The sequence below is a fragment of the Actinia tenebrosa genome, unplaced genomic scaffold (assembly GCF_029948245.1).
Source record: "Actinia tenebrosa isolate PJP-AT-01 unplaced genomic scaffold, QUT_ActTen_1.0 PGA_scaffold8__29_contigs__length_14323225, whole genome shotgun sequence".
NCBI lineage: Eukaryota > Metazoa > Cnidaria > Anthozoa > Actiniaria > Actiniidae > Actinia > Actinia tenebrosa.
This window is the reverse complement of record NW_028292585.1, coordinates 14263904-14288211: the sequence shown is the minus strand read 5'-3', so window position 1 is coordinate 14288211 and position 24308 is coordinate 14263904. Positions and strand designations below refer to the sequence as shown.

The 24308-nt window shown below is 36.5% G+C and overlaps 4 protein-coding genes across 4 annotated transcripts; 1 reads left to right on the top strand and 3 right to left on the bottom strand.

The window, feature by feature from the left end:
* Positions 1-26: 26 nt before the first annotated feature.
* On the top strand, positions 27-4712 carry LOC116301119 (uridine diphosphate glucose pyrophosphatase NUDT22). The gene is made up of 5 exons (XM_031710128.2): positions 27-599; positions 1523-1627; positions 1937-2034; positions 2483-2576; positions 2932-4712. Exons 1-5 carry the CDS (start codon positions 90-92, stop codon positions 3169-3171), a joined length of 1047 nt encoding a protein of 348 aa, XP_031565988.1. The 5' UTR covers positions 27-89; the 3' UTR covers positions 3172-4712.
* On the bottom strand, positions 1854-8978 carry LOC116301118 (cation channel sperm-associated auxiliary subunit epsilon). The gene is made up of 14 exons (XM_031710127.2): positions 8860-8978; positions 8457-8519; positions 8328-8375; positions 7941-8030; positions 7591-7640; positions 7090-7165; positions 6934-6986; positions 6459-6512; positions 6333-6360; positions 6146-6225; positions 5572-5671; positions 5183-5269; positions 4548-4708; positions 1854-3842 (listed from the first exon to the last, which is right to left on the bottom strand). The coding sequence occupies exons 1-14, from the start codon at positions 8947-8949 to the stop codon at positions 3686-3688; spliced, it is 1137 nt and encodes a 378-aa protein (XP_031565987.2). The 5' UTR covers positions 8950-8978; the 3' UTR covers positions 1854-3685.
* A 165-nt stretch (positions 8979-9143) lies between these two features.
* LOC116301113 (uncharacterized) lies at positions 9144-13077 on the bottom strand. The gene is made up of 4 exons (XM_089024219.1): positions 12821-13077; positions 11995-12338; positions 10917-11410; positions 9144-10174 (listed from the first exon to the last, which is right to left on the bottom strand). Exons 1-4 carry the CDS (start codon positions 12936-12938, stop codon positions 9862-9864), a joined length of 1269 nt encoding a protein of 422 aa, XP_088880345.1. The 5' UTR covers positions 12939-13077; the 3' UTR covers positions 9144-9861.
* Positions 13078-14294: 1217 nt separating this feature from the next.
* LOC116301112 (uncharacterized) lies at positions 14295-24039 on the bottom strand. The gene is made up of 8 exons (XM_031710118.2): positions 21193-24039; positions 20075-20232; positions 19485-19602; positions 18909-18968; positions 18638-18751; positions 18377-18419; positions 17810-17908; positions 14295-16972 (listed from the first exon to the last, which is right to left on the bottom strand). The coding sequence occupies exons 1-8, from the start codon at positions 23638-23640 to the stop codon at positions 16737-16739; spliced, it is 3276 nt and encodes a 1091-aa protein (XP_031565978.1). The 5' UTR covers positions 23641-24039; the 3' UTR covers positions 14295-16736.
* Between the last annotated feature and the right edge of the window lie 269 nt (positions 24040-24308).

Here is a 24308-nt window from a genome sequence, read left to right as displayed (position 1 = left end):
GTCATAACGGACCCTAAACGCGGGACAAACTTCAAAAGTTTTCTAATTTCTTTCTCAATTTTAATTTTTTTTCTCATTCTTATATTTATATGGCTTTTGCTCACGATGGTTTTGTATTCAAACCCTCTTCACTGTTTTACGAGGAGCTTTATAACTGGTGCTGCATGCCTGTGCAAGAAAACCAAGTTATCGTAAATCTTTCTAGTGATTTTGACCGTAAGCCACTGGAGGACGAGTTGGAAAGTCAAATTGAAAAACTTTGGGAGAAAAGAGTTAAGGATTTACCTTTATTGTACAATGCATCAAAGTTTAGGCTCCAAAGCGTGGAACTCACTAAAAACAGGCTTATATTGAACGTAGGAATGACCTGCTATCGAGATTTTATTTGCACAAATATGCGGAATGATATTATGAGAGAACGCATACGACAACACAGTTTGGACAAATATGGTGACCCTCATTCTTGCTTTGCTGATCCGGTTGGGGTCGATGGACTTGTCATATCAAGCGACGATAAAGTTATTCTTTTGAGGAGAAGCCAGCAGGTTTATGAGGCACCTGGAATGTTCCATATCCCAGGTGGACACCCAGAACCAAGCGTAAGTAGATTTTGGGGTGCAAGGGAGGGGTATATACCCAGCGTCAGACTCTTACCCAGTCGCTTTTCTTGTCTTATTGATCTCACGCTGTGGTTGATGGGAAGGATTTAGTGAGTTCCAGTGCATTCCCAAAAGCCACCGCGTGCAAAAAAGCCTGAAACAAATGACGACTGGGTAAGAGTCTGACCCAGCGTGGAGAATCAATGAAATCGATGATCTATAATCCAATCAATATAATTAGTTAATTGATATCGATTGTTATTGGTCAATCGATGACCAATCGATTGTCACAAAACTGGCCTGTTATCAATTGTTATCCATTGATATATACTATTATATTGATTGATATGGATTGTTCAGTCACTGAAGCTAGTATAACAATGATAAAAAATGAAAGGTCCCTTTGGTGGCTCCTCATGATCAAGGGTTGACTCTATTTGGACAATACTCCATTTTACAGTTCCGCTCAGTGACCATGAATAATACTTCCAAGCCGAGGATGGAGTTGCCGCTCATGATAAAAAGTATGTTTTGCTATGAACGGAAACTGCATCCTTGACTTGGAACTATTATTCTTGATTACTGAATGGAACCAAGGGCGGATTTTTTCAAGGGGGGGGGGGGGGGTTGTAGCATTGATTAAGGTACTTGTTTGGCAGGAAAGTAGCACAGGGTTCCCAAACAGAAGTAGGTCTTATGATGATTATTTGCTGCAGGCGAGCATGGTTATTTTAGGTCCCACACACAGCTTATAGAAAAAAAGTAAGTAATACACATAAGTAATGGCCCGGCCCTTTTAGCTGTCTGCTGAACTACTGGCATTTTATTTCTTACTATCTCCCAATCAGTCCCAGGGGAGAAGAAAAGAGAGTTTTAGTCCTATTGTTATACTAAGGATTGACATTTTACCATTTATTTCACAGGAGGTTAAAGGCAATAATGAAGGAAAGTTAAAGCTAGAAGACATGGATCCAAAAGATGTTGTCCATGAAATGTTCTACTCAATAGTCAAAGAGGTTAGAGATGAGGTAAAAACAGGTTTATTACTGTTTTGAAAAACATCCTCTTAATTTCCAGAAATTAAACTAGCTTCAGGATTGAATTTTCTCGAACCTCTCTTCTCCATCACCCTCTCCCCATACTAGAGACTTTTCATGTTCACCCAATAATAAGGTTTCTCCTCCTCCTAAGCCTGTATACTCCTCGCGGGGTATAGGCCATCAACAACATCTGAATGCCAAATAATAACATTAATAGTCAGAAAATTCAAAATTTATTTGATAAATAACTTATTAACCTGCAAAGAAGTTTTAAAAAATATATTCATATGAATGTAGGTCAATGTACCCATCGGATCATTAAGTTGGCCTGTTCTGATTGGAATCCAAAGGAACCAAGAATCTAGTGGAAGACCAGAGGCATGCTTTCTTATAAGGTGACAAAATATCAACTATTTCTACATTACATCATCTCACATTCTGGGCTACCTGTGTCGAGGGTGGAAAGTGACCTTGACATTAAAAAAACTCTGACCAACACAGCATTAAACCCATCCAGCAGACAATACTAAACTTTAAAAAAACACAAAAACAAAGAGTACTATGCAGCTTGTGGTTGGACTGGACATTTTTCCATATCTCTATATCTCTAACAAAATAATTCAGAAGCTCCTTACTATCTATTTCAATTGACTTTTTTAGATTCCTTGTTTGTTGTGCACATTTTAGACCATGTGATGCCGCTCTTGGGAGTTGATTCTTTCATAATAATGTAAAATTATTTTCACATGTTCTTCATAAAAGAACAATTCTCAAGGGAATGTCATGTGATCTGAAATGGGTAATTAATTGCACATGTGGCTAAGTAGTTTTATTCATTTTTAGGTGTTCTTTATCCAGTGAAGAAATCAAGAAATGTTACGCCAAAGGTGGACCAGAAGCCTATGAATCTACAGAAATTCTCACCATTGGCATGTCTGTAAGTACTATATATATCCTCAATAGTCCCCTTCACGGTTCACTGCACCATCTTGAAAGGTAGCCGGGCCTTTGCATCAAAGCGAGATGAACGGTGAGCTTGCAATGATAAGATACCTTTTTTAACACCTTTGACAATTATTCACAGGTCCCTATCATTGCAAGCTCACAGTTTGTCTCGCTTCGATGTAAAGGCCCGGCTACCTTTCAGGATGGCGCAGGGAACTGTGAAGGGGTCTATTTTACCTTCTTCTGGAAGGGTTATCAAACTTATTTCAAAAGATTGCCATGACCAAGTATTAAGATGTCAATGTTGTATTTGCAACTAAAACCTAAAAATATGTTATCCAAACTAGGAATTCAGAGAATGGAATCCGACCAATCAGATGACAAAATTGTTAGAGGAAATCACTCCAAGTACAAAAGCAACACTTCATTTTTACCTCCAGAAAAATAACTGCAGCCATGAAACAAAACATCAAGCTACAAATAGTACAGGAGGGTTTGAGGAGAGCATTAATTGTGTAGCCACACTTAATATCAAAGGGGGATTGGGATTTTCAAGGGGTGGGGAGTGCCAGGGTATCAGGCCTTAAAATAATGGCCAATCAGTTGCCAGTCATGATCATCACAGGCCAAATTACTTTTAGTCATACCTTATATGTGACTAAACGTTACTGGTCAAAATGACCTGCAAAACAAAGATTTGACCAGACAAGTCCCAGTTCTGGCCCAACATTGTATAATGTACAGCTGTCATTTTAATCCCTTGGCATAATGTGTATTTCAGGATAATATCCAAACCTCCCCCATGGAGGGAGATTGGAATTGCCAAGGCCATTTACAAGGGGAGAGTCTGAGGGCAGTTTATTGTGTATTTGCAGATAATCATACCTTCTCCATGGAGGGTGATTTGAATTTCCCTGGTAGGGAAGGGAGGATGTGAGTGAGGATGTAACTAGTGCTTTTGGGAAAGGAGACCAAAGTTTCATAATCTTTTATAACAATGGCAGGGATATCTTCTGAAGCTTAAAGGAGCTACACAATTATTGTTATTGATACTAATTGTGTTCCCCTATGCAATATTTTTGTCAGTTCTGACTGCATTACCTAGCATAAACAATATGCATCTATAAGATATGCAACAACTGTTCCCAGTAAAATACCAAGGCATGATGCTCCCAGCACCACAAATGTTGGGACATGTTCTGGAGTTGTGTCAGTGAAGCCAACATTGACAGCGAACTCAGCAGTTAGGTCACAGAAGCTATAATGTAGCACAAAACAGCAGTCAGTTCAGTAACTTAGTAAGTAATAAGGACAGCACTACTACAGGGAATGACAACAGACAAGAGGATACTAAGGGGGGTAGGCTGAGGCAGAAGCCGAATCAATTTGAAGGAAAGAATTAACACTATACGATGGATGAATTATATCCAATGATAAATTTATTGGATAACAGCATTAATTTATCCGCTGGATAAGGATTTATCCATTGGATAGCGCTGTCCACCCTTCGTACAACTAAAGGTCCAGTTCCAAGTTCTCAGCTGCTCAGGGTAGCCTTGATTTTGGGTAGAATATTCACATTCCAGTCAAAGTCTGTGGAATTTCAAAATGTTTGTAGTAGTGCAATCTTTACTTTATCATTGGTATTTGTGAATATTTAGACACTGATACGAGGCCAGCCCCAAGTAAATGAGTTCAATATTGAGGAACGCAGTGGTAATTTGGAACTCAAATATGGCCTATTGATATCGATAGCCCAGATAACTAGACTTGCATCCTTGTAGTAGAATGCAAACAATATAACCGTGAAACTTTAGTAATACTAAATAGCACAATTTCATGCAAATTCCATTGTTTTCTATTGTTTAATTAGCACTATTTTGTACAATTTAGTAATTAGTGTTTCACGGATTAATTGCTTGCAATAACTAGTATGTTCTAAGTCTAGGCAGTATATACCAACCTTGTGTGAGGGTCAATAATTCTCAGTTTAAATACATATAATCCTCCATCGTTCCATATCACTGCAGATCCTCCCATACTGTTCGTTATTTCATATGGCATGTCCATGTTAGAGTCATCCTTAAAGTTGCTTCCATTGAGATTAAAACAACTGTGGTGGACCTAGTATATTTGTATATTTTATTTAGTATATTTCCAGGGCTATTATTGGTAGCAGATGTATTTGTCCTCTGAATTCTAGCAAAATAAAGGTTTCTATCCTTATTATAAAAATGAGAAATGAAATATCCACCTTTATTGTATTCATTTATTCAATTATAAGATTATTTATTTCTAACTATTTATTTATTTCTATTTTTAACCCACTAAACCATCCATCCTACCATTCATTCTCCCATCCATCCAAGCATTCATCCAACTATTCACTCTCCCATTCATCCACTCATCCATCCACCAAACCATCCATCCATCCATCCATCTACCAATCCATCCATCCATCCATCCATCCATCCATCCATCCATCCATCCATCCATCCACCCACTCACCCATCCATCCATCCACACGTCCATCCTTGACTTCTTACTTCCCTACCCATCCTGCAGTCCATTAATTCACCCAGTCATGCACACTACTACCTGTTGTTTCCATTCTCGATCAACTTCAATGGCTTTTAAGCCATCAATCATTTCACTCCATTCCTGAGGAGCTCTGACACAACCAGCCTTATTAAAGAAATGACATGTATTGAACATTGTATTAAGCATGTTTTCAGGCTTGTTACTCACAAAAAAAATGGAATACACCAAATAGAAATATGGCAACCAATTTGAATAACTATTGTTCTAGACTGACTAGCTTCCCTCTCATTCAAAATGCAAACAAATGCATTTTCACATGTAAGAGAGACTACTCAGCCCTGAGCAATAGTTATTCAAATTGGTCTGGTGTAATTGTGGCCTTTCCATGTCTCAACCGTACTGTCCTATAACTGCTCTATACTGCTACTACATGGAATCAAACAAACCTGTCTCATGGTCCTACTATAGTGATATGAGTTTCGGCCATGCTTCTCCCACAATAGGAAGTCACCAGTGACTTCAGTTACAAACTTATCATTGTCATATCTCAACAAAAAAAGGTTTTGTTCATGTTAAGGAAACCCCATTATCTCTTTGTGGCTTCTTTAATTTTGGGGAGGGGTAAGGCTGCTGTAAATCGCAAATCCACAGAAATAAAGAGACCAAAATCAAAGAATCCACAAAGGAAATTAAAAATCAAAATGTTAAAAATCTGCACTTTTTGAAGAAACTTTTAAAAAAAATTATCTAAAAAAAATTGTAATATTGTCCTAATCGAAAAATTTTCACATCCCCCATCCAATTTTACTGAAGTAGCAATACTTTGATTGATGGATGCCAATCTCGTAACCATAGCACACGTTCTTCTTGGTCAGTCTCCTTTCTCAGTACTGACCAAGAGGAACGTGGGCTCTGGGTATGAAGTTTTGGGTGGATGCGATAATCTTAGACTCGTGGAAAAATTAATAAGATAATATTTGTTATATAATAATATTTGTATGGAGACTTCATAGTACTTACCTATGCACTGTTGGTTTGAACTGGCTGTTTATAATGGATGTAATGGGACATCCGAGGTTTTTAAAATCATAATGAACTACCTAGAGATCAAAGAGATGTTTGAAAAACATTTAAGACAAGTCGGTGTACATTATTCTTTCTTTAGTAATAATTGTATGTAATCATTATACCAACTGATTTTACCCACCTTTGAAGTATTTCCATTGAACTGTTCCCTAAAAAAAAACGAAGAAAAAAATGAATTTATGCGCAAAAAAAACAAACATGAGAAGATAAAAGTTACTTAAAAAAAGGCCTTTGAAGTTTCTAGCACCTTTGAATTGTGTAGTTGTAGACCTTATATTCATCACATCCTTCAAATGTCCGGCTGAAATGAAATATTGAATGAAAATATTGGAATTTAGCATTCTTTTCAAAGTCCATCAATACTAAACTTTTCTGTGGGATTTTTTGCTTTTCAAAGGGTGGGATTGCATGAATGAGATTTCCCATTACAACTAGAAATTCCTTACCACCCCTCTTCAAAAGAGGTGAGAATGTTTTACTCAATGCCAAATCTTTCTATCCTTTGGAAACTGCCAAATTCTCTCTGGATAAGATATTTTTTGGAGCTTTATGACATCGTTTGACCCTCCCCACCCCTTGTAAATTCCATTACTCTTCCATAAGGGTGGTATGGATATTTTCTGAAACTACACAACTTACCCTACTTGAAATTCCATTATACCCCTCCATATGGAAGAGGCATTGTATATAACTGGAAGGATTTATCTGTTTGAAAAACGTACCCATGAATTTGAAGTCTTCTGGTCGTAGGGCAGCCAACAATGATTTTGGTAGACTATTGCACAAATAACATTTTTTTTAAAATATCAAAATTCTTCTTTTATTCTCGAAAGAATAAAAGTACTTTGTGCATAATTACTTTTAATGAATTTTCTTACCACTTTAGCAGTGTTACAATCATCCTGAGAAAATGCCTTGATGTAAAATTCAAATTCTCCAGACGAGTTCTTTGTTCTATGTTTCAAAATATTATTTTTAGATGTCCTGTTAATTATTTTTCATTATTACCGTCTTTCAAGCATAATGTATCATCATCCGTCATTACCATCATCATGAATAGTCATCGTCAAGAATCATCATCATTCTTAATCATAACCGTCATCAAATCCCCGCCCTTATCAACATCATATTATATATTACGTTCATTTTAAAATTAACACATATCTATACTTGTAAATGAAAAAGTTAACTAACAAATTAGTACAAAGTTATGTAGGTTTACGGTTCACTGAGGTCTACTGAACTTACTAATAGTGCAAATTTGTGCAATTTCTTACGAGTTTTTTAAGGGCATATGGTATGCACTCTACTATATTCCTCTAAAGTAGATAGCATAAAGCTCCCAGGTCTAATATCAAACCAACAACAGATGCGCATACCTATTTGATATGTAAGTAGGCTTTGGATCACTTTCATATATAACTGCTGTCTAGAAATTACACAATAGAATAATAAATCAGTCAATACTCCGTCCAGAGTGGAGAGGAAAGAATCGGATCAGCGGAAAAAGGGAAAAATGGCTAAAACAACACACGAAGGAAGGAGAAAAAAACCCAATAATTTTGGGGAAGAAAGAGGCAGCATAAAATTGGTGAAATTTCTTGATATTGATGGCGTGTCGTGGTTTTTCTTAAATAATTTCCCTTTGTTTGTGACGGGAGAAAGAGCTAAATAATAAAATATATAGGGTAGAGGCGTAGGCTGGAAAGTTATGACGATATTTTCATACCATGTTTCTGGTAACTACTCCTTTGAACTCTGTTGCTTGTTGAACACAAGACAGGTTGAATGAGAGAGAAGAAGGATCGCTTACACCAGCCTAGAAGAAGGAAACTACGATAAGTAAATTCATCTATCGTTTCAAACAATGTATTCATTAATTCCCTTAGGTATCACTTTTTTGTGCATGAGAATTCACACGAATATGAATGCAACTCAAAGATATTCTTATTCTCAAGAGAATCACACATGGTCTGAAATGGGAAAACACTGCACCCAAGTTATGATAAAAAGCCTTAAAACATGTGTACTCAACACACTTACAATAAATGGTGTACTTCAAAAGACACTTCGACAATTATTACACTATATTATCTGTAAGTACGAACCCACTTACGATCAATCTGTTGTCCTTCCATAGATCATGAACGATTTTTGCCCAAATCTGAAGAATAAATATAACAAGATGCATGGGCTTCTATTTTGAAACTCTGATGTCTTTACAGTTGTTTTTATCAGCACAAACCTCAATAGTTTCTCCTCTATCCATAAAATATTTTTCTTTGATGTCGTGGATTAGGACCTGGTGCTTGAAAAGCAAAATATTATCACGGGTAAAGCGGTTTTAAAGACTCTTACAAGTTCTAAAAGAACCTAGAACTAAGAGCGACGGAAAAAGACAAAGACGGAATGTCTAGGGAGGCGTTTAATACGGTGGATGAACTATCGAATAAGTATATGTGATTAGCTATTTCGAGTCCTCAGCAGCGTCCAAGACACAAGAAAACTTACAGTTTCCTTGGAAAACAATAAATTTCGAGTTTTCTGTGGTTGAAAAGCAGTGCTTCCTAATTCAAAAACGTCATATTTTCTCAGAGCACTGACAAAATAGTGGTTCGACTACAGATAATTTTTGAGGTTTTTTTTACCTTTAGACAATGTTTGGAACCTGAATCATCTTGAAAGGCTAATCCTCCAACGAAAATAGCAAAACTAAGGACAAGAAGAAGCAAAATCATCTTAGACTTCTCCACTCTACCCCGTGTGCGTCTCTTGAAGAACTGTCAGGTGAATACACAGGAAGCCCACTCAATAGAGCAATTGTAGGCAATCTTCACGTCAGTCTCATCCATTCATTCCTTTACAAATCCTTCCCATTTCCTTCTTGGACCAGGCAAAGAAGGGATTTTTTTTAAAAACAAATATCAGAGAATTCTCCAAGATTCTTTCTTTTTACTTTTCATCATCTTACAAAAATATTCCCTACCTAACTACATAATATCCTTTACTATCAGCTAGATACAAAAGCAAGCTTTATATCCATTATAAAGTTTAGGTTTCTGTCCCATATATGAATCACAATTTCATTGTTTTCCCTATTTTTATAATGATCATTTTTCTATGTACTGAATGAAATCAAAGTTCAATGGAGACGTTAGGGAGCTTATGTAATTTATGGGGGGGGGGGGGGGGGGAGTAGATCTAAGGGGATTTGGAAGAAGGCAGCCATTTTCTCTGGTAATAATAATTAGGAAGAGCTATTGAAAATATTTTTGATATTTATATATATTTATTGTCCACTAGTAGTCTGTAGTTTGTTTTTTTTGGGGGGGGGGGGGGGGCACTGGTGTGCTTTGCAGACTCTGAGCATAAACGAAATTGAGTCTGCGGGCTAGGGGGCACCGAAAATATGTTATGTTTGAGTGGGGGGTAGCACCAAAGCAAAAATAGTATTCTAGAATGTAAAATTCCCATAGCCCCTTTACCCCTAGAATTACTAACACTCCCTTGTATATGAAGATGCACATTTCTAGTCTTCTATTTCATATTTCTACAATTTCGACATTTGGTTTTAGAAATTACTGCTATTCATTTGGCTTTTGAGTAGGCTCTGTTGTATTATATTTTGATTGAAATCCAAGACTAAATGTTTAGGATTCTAAGGGGGTAGGTATGTTCATGTCTTCCAAAACTTTACCAATACATTCCAGTAAGTGCTCCATGTCTTTAGGGAAAAGATAGCCAATGTTGCCAATTCTGAAGCATTCAGCTTTTGAGACTTTTCCAGGATAAATGACTTGGTCCTTGTCACTAAGGCGCTTGTAGAAATCCATGAAGTCAAAGTTAGGATGCTTGGGGAAGTAGAAGGATGTGATGATGTAGCCTTCATGGGTGTCATCAAGGAATTCTTTGAAACCAAGTTTCTTCATTCCATCTTGGAGAATGTGTCTGTTTTCCATGTATCTGTGGGAAATGAAAGGAAAATTGATAAAATAATACTGAAAGAAAATCTATAAGATGAAGAAAAGAGGAAACAGATATTTAAGAATGGCAAAGAAATGAATGAAGGAAAGGAAGGAAGGAAGGAAGGAAGGAAGGAAGGAAGGAAGCAAGCAAGCAAGCAAGCAAGCAAGCAAGCAAGCAAGCAAGCAAGCAAGCAAGCAAGCAAGCAAGCAAGCAAGCAAGCAAGCAAGCAAGCAAGCAAGCAAGCAAGCAAGCAAGCAAGGAAGGAAGGAAGGAAGGAAGGAAGGAAGGAAGGAAGGAAGAAAATAGGGCCTAAAATAATGGCAAGACCAAGCCAAGACATGCCAGAGACAAAGCTCAAACTAATTTGGCCAGTCATAATTTACTGGCTGCTATTTTGTGCTCCGTTAAAGAAAAAAGAAATAAGAGAAAATGCATAGAAATTATAATTATTAAAAGGTCTTTTTGGTCAGCATTCATTGTCATTGCACATTATTATGAATTAATTTATGTTTATTGAGTAGGATTCTTGAAAAACATGCTCATACGACATGCTATGACAGTAGAGGCTGGAGCTGTTCCAACAACCTATTCCCTCACTTTTCTTGCTAAATTGTGAAGAAACACACCATTTTTGGGATATTTATTCGAATTCATTCAAACCATTCTTCTTTGCAACAATTAAGCAACAAGAATTAATGAATGAAATTAAGCATAGAGAATTCAAGAGAACAAAAATTACCTCTCAGCTCTCCCAACAACTCCTCCTTCCTCTTCAAGCTGCTGTAAAGCCTTCCTGAATGCCAGCATCGTATGTGTTGCTGGGGTGAACCGGAACTGGCCAGTCTTCTCCAGGTTCTCATACTGATCCACAATATCTAGTGACAAGGTTCTGGACTGACCCTTGCACTTTAAGAGATGACTGATGTTTGCAATCACATATGAAAATCCAGGGACACCCTCAATACACTTATTGGCAGAACTCACTAGATAGGTTATGTTAGATGATTCCAAGTTTAATGGAATTGCACCAAAGCTACTCATGGCATCCACAAAGAAAAAAGCATTGGGCGCATGCTTTTGAATTAGTTTTCCAACAGATTCCACTGGATGAATGACTCCAGTTGAAGTCTCACAGTGAACAATGCATACTCCAGTAAGGTCTGGGTTTTCTTGGAGGATTTTTTCAACAGCTTTCAAATCTGCCTTGCTGTTTTCTTCTCCTTCCAAAGCAATCTAAGAAGTGAAAAATTATGACAGAGATCTTGGTCAATATTGACAGTAGTACTATAACTTGGTCTATAGTAGGAAACAAGTTGGTTTTGCCTCTTAAAATAGATAGGGGCTGCAACATAAGTGTTGGGTAGTGGACTTTCCTTAGTTTATGGTTCATAAACTTGATGTCCTGAAAGTGGCACCAGGGAGGGGTCCTAGCTAGAGTGGCTGTGATCATCCTTCTCAATTTATTTGTAAAACGGCAACCCTGGAAGTGTTGAAAAACAACAGGGTTGTTTTATTTTTTGGATTTGAATTTGTTCACACCATAAAAATGATATCATTTTCCCACCAAAAATGGCAAAATCCAGAAAAATGAAAAGAACAAATTTTGTGATACGACTAACTCTGTAAAGTTGCCAAGTTTCATGGAATTTCAATGAAACATCAAAAACACCCTGAAGTTTTTAAACAGTTCCAGTCTGGGCGTGTAATGTTTATTTATTTCGGGGGAGGCGGAAGGTAAGGAATGATTTATTGAGGAAATAGGAAGTAACCCCCCTCTCCTTCCATTCAATGTGCATATTTCAAAAAAAAATTCTTACGGTTTCAATGTGTGCAACTTCACAAATCTTTTGCATGCGCTTTCCATATGCACCATTAACAATCAGCAAAAGCTTGCCTCCAGTTTTTGGTGTTGCTGTGGTGATCACCGACTCAACCGAGTAGGTTCCACTTCCCTGTAGCGGTATCGTGGTGTATTCATTCGGCGAGACACCAGCAATTTCTAGAAGTTTGCTTCGGATGTAATTAACACTTTTTACGAAGTCTTTATCTCTCGAACCAACATCGCGCATCATGGCCTTTTTGGTTTCAAAACTTGTACACAGGGGACCAGGGGTAAAGAGCTTTTTGTCTTTAAAAGGCAGATGAAGGATTTCATCATCATCTTTAAAAAAGAAATAAAGATTCATCAGAAATTTCATTATTACCTTTAAATTCAAGATGTGCTATCAAACCCTGTCTAAGAAAACGACCTTTGATGGCGAGACTACAAGAAGAACACTATAGGGATTGGGCTGCCTGTGCTAGTCGAAAGTCTAAGATTCCCCCCAAAATATTTAAGCTTAAATGATATGCATCTTAAAACTTTAACAATATAAGATAAAACGTTTTAACATTCATTTAAGCATACGAAGAAATAGTTCAAAGTATTTGGAAGGTGAAATAAAGGTTTCAAGATGGGAAGTAAGCTTTATATGTTTATCGTAGTGGCTATTCCTACGTCACCCGTACGGCGACTTGTATTTGCTAATTCGTACGGGAGTTCAAATTTTTAATTAAATAGCGATAAAAAACCTACATAAAGTTGTTAATAAACATAACTAATGTCCTGGATTGATGGCATTAGCGTTAACTGGATATTCTTACCTGAGTATGTATCGGAAGAGCATCCAGCAACACGAATCAAAGACAACCTCGGAACTCTCCTAAAAGCTTGTCCACGAGCGATGCGCCAGCAGTTTGATATCCCAAGACGTAAAGCCATGATTGAGGCTACTTATTGAACTGTGAGTACCAAATTTTTGTCGTTCAATAGAGTCTAGGAACAAAATTAGAGAGGTTGCCTTCTCTCACCTGATGATGGAAGGAGGAGACACGTTGAGAAGAACGGCTTGGAGGAGGGTTGGGAGGGGTGGGGGTGTTGTTAACACAGGAATCCCAACCCAAGTATTCACCCACCTTGCCGGTGTAATGTTTTCCCATTTTAGACCACGTCATTGTGTGAAAACATTAAGCCCATGTCAAACTGGTATGGGGAATAGCAAACATTAGCCTCCTACGCAAACGTCCTTATGATTAATTTATATTTGGTGAAACTAGAGGTTTATTGGTCAAGCTCTTTTATTGAACACACAGGTATCCCAAAACAAAATATATATAGAATGCTATAATTTTAAAGTTTCTTCGACCAATTCTTTTCGTCATCCACTGATTATTCCATTCCAGTGGGATTGAAAACACATCTCTAGAAGTATCTTAGCTTTGCAACGAGAGAAAATCCACTTTGGGACTCTTTAGTGGAGCTCTGCTCTGTGGGGTTTCCCTACCCATAAGGCAAAGTTAATAAAACAAAACGAAATAGAATAGAATAGAATAGAATAGAATAGAATAGAATAGAATGGAATGGAATGGAATAGAATGGAATAGAATAGGATTTTAAAAATGAAACGAAACAAAATGAAATGAAGTGAAATGAAAGAAAAGATTTACAGGAAGAACAATTGTGATCACGCAGAGAACAAACTTTTACTCAAAATTAATATATTTTTAATAACTCTTTGATATCATTTTTATTTAATTTAAGCTAAGTTAATACCAACCCAACCCATTATGATAAACTAAGTGTAGAACCAGGAAACATTCTTCTAAATTTCAAATTCATTAATAATTGACGAGGACAAAACAAAGGAAATCACTAGCGCGAAGGTCTGAAAATGTGATCTTTAGAATAGAGATCATTAGGGATCTTTAAGATCATACGCATAAAATTTGGGCAATCACAAGCTTTGAATTTCTCCAAGAATTATAACGAGTATAAGAAGCCATGTCGAGCACTTGAAAGTGTTTCATCTTCCATCCATACACCTTGAAGTTGGTTAAAAAACCACCTCATTCTTTCACCTCACTACAGTGTGCTTGGAAATTGAATGAAACACTCGATTTCATGTGCAACTCTTCTCTAATTCAAAAGCCCTATCCATGACCCAATATAGTGGCAAATCCTACTAGCCATTTTGGTTTGTGGTGAGGAATTTTCTATAAATATTATCTGGAGCTACACTTCGTTACTATGTTACAAAGTTGAAAATAGGTATATTTTGGAGTAATTGATCCTTTAGACTATAAACAAACTGTTTTTTAATGCTAAAAATCATTGCAAAAGTAAATATGATTACTTCAGCAGGGATAGAGTGATTTTACTTCCACTGGGAAAGAATAGTCAATGTAATACATTGTAGTAGACACATTGTCTTCTTTTGCTTTACTTGGACTTTTAGTCACTAATGATAGAGTGTTTTCACTTACGTGACAATTTAGCCATATTGGTGTACCAAACAATACAAACTTTTGCACAATTTTAGCATAAAATAGAGTTTAATTCCTGGAGGATAGGACTTGTATTTGTTTTGGCATTAAGCCAACATGGCCACTTTGACATCACGTGAAAACGCTCTATACAACTTCACGGGCCAAGTAAAATTACTCTATGAATAACACTGAGCCAGTAAATGGATAGTCTCCCTTGCAGCTGCTATCAATGTTGTTGCGTAACTCTCGTTGCGAGTCAATGGCCAATATCTGGGCAACACGTACTTGACCATTTTCTTGAACTGTCATGTGGTCACATATTGATCCATCTAATCATGACTGGCTAGTCATCATGTCCGTTAAGTGAGCAGTTATTATTTTTAGTCAAGCATAGGTTACTTTAAAAATCTATTTTGTCTTCAGTGAGGCCATTCTCGACTTTCACATCCCCATAATCCTTTGCGTCTTTGGGGGGTAACCAGAGGGTAAAAACCCACTTATTTTGCTGAAGGCTGATCAGACAATGTTAAAAATACCTTGCTTGGTATCCAAAGATAAAATGAAGAAGTAAAAAACAGAAAAAGATAGAAGCTTGAAGACGTTTAAGGTAAATTTTAAACATTTTTTCGTAAGTCAATACATTTTCTGTAAGACCAAAACTCTTCATGATCTGTACACGGGAAAATAGCTTGGAATAAACTGATAATCAGTATCGTACAGATAAAAGCAGGTATAGTATAAATTCAATTAAGAAACCTTTCAATTTGGGACAGTTTTTTGATTGGTTACCCCCCAAAACGCAAGGCATTATGGAGATGTGAAAGTAGAGAATACGAAATTCAGCATAATTATATATTGAATATTTATGATGCCATTGTTTAATTATACTATTTATTATTGTTGATGATATATTAATGAAGCAGCTTTATTCATACCACTCTCTTATGCTCAATTATGTGACTGTTGCTAAAAATATTTTTCTGCGTATTTCAGTCGTTCTTTTGTTTTCTGCTAAACTGTACATGTACTGTAGTACATGCCAACAATCTTTTGCTCTTGGGAAGAATTATCCTTCTTGGAGGACGAGATTAGTGGCCAATTTCATGGTTCTGATAACAATGAACCATGCAGCAGTTTTCTAGCTCAATTCAAATTTTGGCCCACGAACTAAAAAATATAGTTTTTAGGGTACTACAAGGATTTTTTCTCATAATTCATAGGATAGTAAAGCTTAAAATAATTTTATGATCATACTCTTGTATTCAGAGTTTTAGGTTTGTAAAAAAAGTTGCCTTGGGTGGCTTAGAACCAAAGATTTCAAGGTTTGCTAAAGCCAGAGTCATATAGGAAAATTATAAACTTATCTAAATACAGATAAAAATAAATGCCATTTTCAATGCTAGAGAAAACTTCAGCTGAGTTCAACTGTTAGGGGTCTACTACAAAACCCAAACAGTATTAGTAATGCAATGCATTCATAAAACACCAAGAAAGACCAAAAATAAAGCACCTGACCTAAGTTTGGATAGGCACTTTGCATTATAGCCTTATATATACTACCACTTCCAGAATCCTTGAGCATTATATTAATCTATTATTAATTCATTAATCAGCACCAATATTACTTTTATCATTCCCATGAAAGAATAGAGTAGGTGCATGTTACATCATAGCCGCCATCTTGGTTGACGATAACGAAGCATTCCTCATTAGCTTCTCTTGTTAGATCAACCAAGATGGTGGCTGTTCCATTGTTATTTATATCTTAAGGGATTTTGTCACATGGTTGCACAAACTCTATAACCGAAATAACAAAGAAAATTCACAAACATACAGCAGGGTTTGTGAAACAAAATTTCAGAGGAAATGTAAGGAGCTTTTAAATGCAAAAAAATCTAATTTTGAAGAAGTATTACAAATATTTCAATCAGTGATATTTTGCCACATTATTGTTACTTCTTGGGCATCTCATGACCAAACAAGTTTTTAATTTTTCTCTGCAACAACTTAAATTTCAAGGAGTAATCAAGGATTTTTCCAAGAAATATGTTTTTCAAGGGTTTCTAAGTGGATTCGAGTTCATGACTTTTTCCAAGGCATTTGAGAAGTAGCCACAGTTGCACAACAATGCAATGTTATCTTACAAAATAATGGCCTATTGTGACTTGCCACATAACGGTATAAAGTATATATATATATGTACACTCTGTACATATATGAATATAATTTTGTTGATTTTAAAACTATATTGATTTCATTCTTTTGATTTTAAAGGAAACATTAAAACTTTTGACAACATAAAAGTAAGATCTTCAAAATCCTTAACTACAGTTTTTGCCTGCTCACTCAGATTTCCTTCATTTGTAGCCAGTGGTATTGTGATGTTGTTAAATTTGAAGACATTCTTTCCATTGGTGATTTTTGGACTTGGTGATGGCTCATTGAACATTCCTAGACCTAAAAGGTCATCTTCAAATAGTCCTCTGCTTTCTGTCAGTTGACAAAAAAGTCAAAGAAAGTGATATGATGATATGGAGTTAATGCCAAGTCAATATGAGAAGTTTGATGCTCTTGATAGAAAGTAAAAACCTACATAATGTACCCTCCTCAAACTGGCTCTTCACTTCTTAAAAATGCCACTCCCCCTCCATGAGGAATGTATGGTTATTTTATAGAACTACACAATATATGCTCCTCAGACATTCTTATGCACCAACTGAAAATTCAAATCCCTCCATAGGTAGAAATATGAATATTTTCTAGAAGTATAAATATACCCTCCTCAGACCCTCCCCACCCCATGGAAACTCCAATCCCCCTCCATGGGTGAGGTATGGATATTTTCTGAAACTATAAGATATACCCTCCTCAGACCCTCCCCACCCCATGGAAACTCCAATCCCCCTCCATGGGTGAGGTATGGATATTTTCTGAAACTACAAGATATACCCTCCTCAGACCCTCCCCACCCCTTGGAAACTCCAATCCCCCTCCATGGGTGAGGTATGGATATTTTCTGAAACTATAAAATATACCCTCCTCAGACCCTCCCCATGGAAACTCCAATCTCCCTCCATGGGGGAGATATGGATATTTTCTAGTACTATACAATATACCCTCCTGTGACCCTCCCCAGAACCCCCTCCCCACCCCTTGGAAACTCCAATCGCAATATACCCTCCTCAGACCCTTTCAACCACTTTGAAAACTCCAATCCCCCTCCATGGAGAATGTATCAATATCTCCTGGAGATACAGCATATCCTTCTCAGACCTTCTTCAATCTTTTAAATAGAATCCAACAATATATTTTGTATTGTCTCCTTACCTGTCTTTGTGGAATCACCATTAGTACTTGAAGGAGCAAGAAAGTCCAGGTCAAGGGATGATGAAACAGATATTGTATCTGAGGCATTGTCTTTAGATTCTGGAAGTCAAGGCAAAGATATATGTTTCTCCTTAACACCACTATTGTCATCATTCATCAATAATAGCATCACCACCATCATGGTTCATCATCCCACCACCATCAACATCACAATCCTCAACATTCATTATCATCATCATCATCTCTATTCATCATCACCACCACATCATCATTCACCACCACCACCATCGTTATCCACCCCACCACCATGAAGTCAGCACCATCATCATTCATCTACTGCATCATCATCATCATCATCTCAATTCACTACCATCATTATCATTATTCATTGCCACCACCACCAACAACAACATAATCAACATTACAATCCTCTTTTATTTATTAACAACACCATCATTATCTCCATTCACCACGATCATCATCTTTCATCAGCACCATCAACATCACAATCCTCATCATTCATAAGCAGCACCAAAATCTTTAACGTTCTTTTTCAATATCCCTTACCTGTATGCAATGTGGAATGTTCTTTCTTACTTCCTTTACCAAACTAAAATTATTATTCAAAATACTTGTTAGTTCTGATCTGGTTTCTTTCTGGTTCATTATGGTTACAAACAAACAAATTGCATATAAAGGGAATTGATTTGGGTAAGAATCTCCGATGTTTTCATATCATAAATCTATTTCTCTTTCATTTCAGACTAAAAGCATAAATTTTTTGAAAAGAAAATTAGAAATACAATCGAAAAAGGAATGGGCACTTACACCAAGGTCTTGCACACCAACTTCTGGTGGAGCACCAAAAGGATCCTGGGAAGGATTGATTTCCTCTACATGATGAAATGGAGTGATGACCCCCTTGACTGGTTCAAGGAGCCCCTACAGAGAGTAGCGACACTACTGTTAATATCTATTTAACGAAACAAATGACAATAGCAAGCCCTCCCCTTTTACTATTTAAGAAGTGCCTATGAAGAATAGAAACACTACCCATTAATATCAATGAAATATAACACTTAAAACTATTAAACTCTACCATGCTTGATGCAAATAAAGGTGTTGGCACTTGTCCTTTAGGGTTAAAACTGACACTTGTCTGGGAAAAAAGAAAGGAAATGCAAAATTATGGAGCAATGAAACCAGTGGTAACCAATGGAAGTGTACATTATAACATTAAATATATAGAGGATATTACATGGGCACACTCGAAGATAAATTTCGTATCTCCAAGCGCCCATGTAATATTCTGTTTATTATATAATTACCCATAAAATCAACTTAATAAGCTTTTCATTATTATAACTAACTAAATAATAGCTTAAATACACATGGTTACAATATTTTTATATGCGAAAATAACATGTTATTTTCACATGTGAAAATATCAGTTTTTTGAAAAGGAGAAATATAGGTATTTTATCGATAATAGACCTATCCCGAATTCGCTTGACTGACCACAAAACAATGGTTTCAAATCGAGGTTGGACTTGATGAATAAAAGAATCAAGTTCAGTCTCGGCTTCAAACTATTGTTCCGTGGTCATCCAAGCGAATTTGGGAAAGGTCTATTATATGATAAATAATACTATTTTCATCTTTGTAGAAAACACACCTGGATTTTTACAGGGAGCATTGACAGACCCTCCAACATTTTCACCTGATGTTCAGACAATACCCAGTCAAACCTTAAGCTACCATCCTTCTCAGATGTCAATAACTGCTGCCAGGCTCTACATCAATCAATATTTATACTTATTAGTATCATACTGGAATGGCTGTATAACTTTTAATAAAGTTAAGTTGATAATAATTGTTGTGTCTTATGGAGTGTAGACACTGAAAGGGAGTGGTATAAATGGTACTATTTAGTGCTAAATAGTAGTGTTTCTATTCTAGTGCTGAATGGTGCATAGTGTTGCACACTTTTGGCGTTTCTGTTCTGATATTATTTGTAAATAGGTTTTAGAGAAAATACTTATATCATTGGGCGAGGGATTCCAAGTTTTTTTTTAAAAAGCATAGCATTGCAGGCTTTTGGTGTTTCTATTCTGATATCATTTGTAAATAGGTTTTAAAAAAATACTTATATATCATTGGGCAAGGGATTCCAAGTTTTTTTTAAAAAAGCACCAGAGGTGTTCAATCAAGTAAATGGTTAAATGTTATTAAAAAATAAACTAGTTATGGTTTCCCTTAACTTACTTGGATCTCTCAGACTGTACTTGATGTTCTATCATTTGTATTATGACATTACTTTGCATAGTGACATCTTTAATAGTGAAGCACTTTTTAATAGGATTTTCCAGTCTGTCAAGGTTTGTATTACATTGTGGCTTTATTACGCTGGTGTTTCCAGACAGCTGAAATACAGAGATTTTATATATAAATGTAGTTTTAGTATTTTTTGGTGAATGTATACTAAATCCAGAGCCCTCATTGGTCACAATTTACGTCTTATGCTGCTATATTCACCTACAGGTGAATATATCATACATGTGCACACTCGTTTGTTGATTTGTACCACTTGCAGAGATAAATAACATTTGAAACATTTTCTCCATTAATTATCATATTCACTTGTGTTAAAAATACTTGGAAGACTTGCATCTTGGTAAATATACCACAATATTCACTTCATCTTTGGTGAATAATTGTTAAATATTGAAGATTGAAATAAAAAAATGTGTGTACATGCTGTGCGTAGCATAAAGAATGCAAAGATACAAGAGGTGTTTGGGGTAGCCAACAAGTAATACAGTAACAGAGTGCTTTTCAACACTTCCCAAGTGTTCTGCCAATCTCTCCCTGCTTTAAGGCAATGTTACATGTACATAAGGCATTTTACAACTTGTTTCAGCATTGTGTGGTTGATTCAACAAAATTACTGAGTCAAAGCAAAAAAATTGAGAAATAAATGTTGTCTGTCATTCAAATTGAACTTCATATGAAAAAATTGGGTCATTTATGAACAATCTCAATTCTTAAATTACTGCAGTTTTTAATATTCTGCAAACTTGGTAGTTGCAAGCTGCACGCCGTAATTTTTTTTTTGCTACCGTCAAACAAAAAATTAATTGGTACCTTCTATGTCCTTGACTGGCGGCAGTAATAAACCAATTTTGCAAGAAGCCACTGGAATGTCTGAGTTCGCAGCATATTGAAAACCTCAGTAAATGTATCTAAACAACTGGTTAACCAGCATGCAGTACAAAAAATAAGTCTTTTATAAAGCACGCACCCCAGCCATTCATAAAGCAAGGTTTAAAACAGTCATCTTATAAAATAAATTTCACAATTGTTTCAAGAGGTTTTAGCCATACCTTAGAGGGTTGTTCTTGTAGGACATCTTTATTTGAAAATGACTGTGAATTATTTGTTGCACTGAAAGGACTTAGTATAGATTTCTGAGGCATGGATGAGTTGTCTGCAAAACCTTTAGAAGTTTTATCAGAAGACTTAAAACCTGCAAAGTCGCTGTCAGATGATTTACTAGGAGCTGCATCAAACTGTCCAAATTCATCATCTTCATCATTAGGAGGATTCACTCTACTTTCAAGAGATGAAGGTTCAGAGGTTGATTTGGATTTGCTGTCCTTGGAATTTGGTTGCTTGACTTCAGGAAAGTTTCCAAAATCATCATTTTTGTTTTGTTGACTCGTCGGAGAGGCTACACCAAAATCACCAAAGTCATCATCATCATTATTGCCATGGAGATCAGGGTTGTTTGTCGTGGGAATGGAACCAAAATCACCAAAGTCATCAGCATCATCATTGCCATGGAGATCTGGCTTGTTTGTTGCAGGAGCCGAACCAAAAGCGCCAAAGTCATCATCATCAGCAGCAGCAGCAGCAGCAGCAGCATCTGCACTGCTATGGAGATTAGACTTGCTTGTTACAGGAGCAGCATCAAAATCACCCAATTCATCAACATCATTACTTTTTGTTTTTTCTTCTGTTGCTGTCAATTTAGCGACTCCAGTCTCTTTGGATGGAAAAGTGGCACCAAAATCTCCAAATTCATCATCATCATCATCATTATCAGTTTTTGGTTTTTCTTCAGCTGATGTGGATGTTGGCAATACTCCAAAATTTCCAAATTCCTCACCATCACAGTCATTGCTTTGTGAACTAGGCTTATTTATTCCTGAACCAAAATCTCCAAATTCATCCTCATTATCACTGTTACCATGGAGACTGGGTAGACCTGGTGGTGATGCTGCCCCAAAATCACCAAAATCATCATCATCATTTTTGTCATTGTCTTTACTGGGTGCTGCAACAGCCCCAAATTCACCAAAATCATCATCATCATTTTTGTTGTTGTCTTTACTGGGTGCTGCAACAGCCCCAAATTCACCAAAATCATCATCATCACCTTGAAGATTTGACAAACTTGGTGGTGACCCAAATTTCCCAAAATCTTCATCATCATCATCTTGAACAATAGAATTAGACGGCATTTCTTTTGTTTTGGTTTCTTCAGTTTTAGTCACACTAGAAATAGATGCTGAAAAGTCCCCAAACTCATCATCATCATCTTTATCATCCAGAGTGATGTTTTCCTTTGATTGATCTGTATTTATAAAATCCTTATCTCTATCAGACATACTAATATCCTCATTTTTCTTTAGATCTGTTTCAGATCCATTATGTTGAGGTATTGAAACTGGTTCATTGTTGTCTTTAGAATCTGTGGGATTATGTTCACTTTCTATACTTGATCCATTTAGATGAGTATTTTGAAGTTCTTTGTCTTTGGATTGCGAAGAAAAGTTTGTTTCAGACTTAATGATCAATTCTGGAGTTTTGGCAGTTCCTCCACTATCGTCGTCAAAACTAGATGAACTAAAATCTCCAAAATCATCATCATCGTCACTAAAACATGTTGGTTTCATGGCTGAATGAGTACCACTGGTTATATTTTGTGCATGAGAATTGCTTGAATCATTTATAGGAGGCACAGATCGTTGATTTAAAGTTGAACCTCCTTCAGAGGAGCCAAATTCGTCAAAGTCATCAACTGAATCAAAGTTTGATGTCTTTGCATTTTGTTCTAATGAATAATGGAATTTATCACTGCTACCATGTATGGTTTTAACTTTTTTGATTAAATCATCTGAGTTTGTAGTCTTTTTGCTTTCAGAATCCTTTCTCGTTTGAGAATCTTTTGAGCTGCTCTCTTCACTTTTCCCTGTATTGATATGTTGACTGTTGCTTGTAAAACTACAAAAGTCGTCAAAATCACTATCATCTCCTCCAGAAAAGCAACCAAAATCATCATTTTTGCTCGTTCTTTCTTCAGCTTTCTTAACGTTTTTACGAGATGAAGCTGAAATCTCTGCTTCGTGGTTTTCAAAATCATGATTGAATTTGGTCACAGATGATTGATCGTTATCGCCATTTTTAAACCACGAAGAATCGTTTTGTGAGTTTGAATCACCTCCACCAAACGCCGATGAAAAATCCGCGAAACCTGAGAAATCTCCAAAATCATCAACAGCTTCGTCCTTTGTAGCATCATTTTTAGACCATGGATTGAAATCTGACTCGCCAGACACCGTCCCTTTTTCGTCCTTGACAAGTTTAGGCTCAGGAGATTCTTTTCTCGGACTTTTATCTCGGAAGACGATTTCTCCATCGTCTTCTTCTAAAGTATCGTCCAACGGAGGAGGTCCATCAGCGTAAACCGTACTTAAGTTAGAACCATAGAGATTTGAACTGCAGTACCTCGATGACTTGTCGTTGAACTGTGAAGCATAAAAGCTCATGATTAGCCAAAATATAATCCTCTCGAACTGCAGTCAAACTCCAGTCAAATTATCATTTCTATGCAGAAGAGCTCTCTGATGACTGAAGTCCAAGATATAGTGTTCGGTAGCTTGCTTTAACCATTACATAGATGAATGAAGAAATAACTAGAAAGGCAAAATATTCTCTGAGCTCGGAGTAAGATTCAGACAGATATTATCTCCTTCCTACGAAATTCTCACTTTAAGCTTCACATTCGTCTTGGATTCCGCTAGATCGTCAGCCAAGACACGTAGATTAGTCATTGAGGATTTGTCATGTCGAGAATTTTTTGTATAACGTAGAGTTTTTGAGGTGATATATTTAGGAAATGGAGGAAATAAGATAATGATATGTGGATCATTAGCTAGCGCCCCGCCATTACAATACCACAATGCTGTGCGCGACGACATCTTAACGGAGGAAGGACTGGGGAAGAGGAAGAAGAAGCGTGATGCGTGACATGAGATACCAGGCGTGACATCTCTAAATATGCATTCTGAAAATCTATTGTCTGAACTTCTACTACACTAGAATACAAGCAAGACAAAAAACAAACGAGAAGAACAAAAAATTCATATCAACATATATATGTATACTGTAGACAACGCAAGGGTTAGTTCATTTGGTAATATTTGGGCTACCTGTG

Coding starts and splice junctions, on each gene's coding strand:
- LOC116301119 (XM_031710128.2), top strand. CDS start 90: ATGGCTTTTGCTCACGATGGTTTTGTATTCAAACCCTCTTCACTGTTT. Junction 600..1,522: donor GTGGACACCCAGAACCAAGC/GTAAGTAGATTT, acceptor TTTATTTCACAG/GAGGTTAAAGGCAATAATGA. Junction 2,577..2,931: donor TTCTCACCATTGGCATGTCT/GTAAGTACTATA, acceptor TATCCAAACTAG/GAATTCAGAGAATGGAATCC.
- LOC116301118 (XM_031710127.2), bottom strand. CDS start 8,949: ATGATTTTGCTTCTTCTTGTCCTTAGTTTTGCTATTTTCGTTGGAGGA. Junction 7,166..7,590: donor CCTACTTACATATCAAATAG/GTATGCGCATCT, acceptor TTTGAAACATAG/AACAAAGAACTCGTCTGGAG. Junction 6,226..6,332: donor TCAATGGAAATACTTCAAAG/GTGGGTAAAATC, acceptor TTTGATCTCTAG/GTAGTTCATTATGATTTTAA.
- LOC116301113 (XM_089024219.1), bottom strand. CDS start 12,938: ATGGCTTTACGTCTTGGGATATCAAACTGCTGGCGCATCGCTCGTGGA. Junction 12,339..12,820: donor CTCTTCCGATACATACTCAG/GTAAGAATATCC, acceptor TCTTTTTTAAAG/ATGATGATGAAATCCTTCAT. Junction 10,175..10,916: donor GTTGTTGGGAGAGCTGAGAG/GTAATTTTTGTT, acceptor CATTTCCCACAG/ATACATGGAAAACAGACACA.
- LOC116301112 (XM_031710118.2), bottom strand. CDS start 23,640: ATGAGCTTTTATGCTTCACAGTTCAACGACAAGTCATCGAGGTACTGC. Junction 18,420..18,637: donor TTGGTGTGCAAGACCTTGGT/GTAAGTGCCCAT, acceptor TAATAATTTTAG/TTTGGTAAAGGAAGTAAGAA. Junction 17,909..18,376: donor ACATTCCACATTGCATACAG/GTAAGGGATATT, acceptor CTTGACTTCCAG/AATCTAAAGACAATGCCTCA.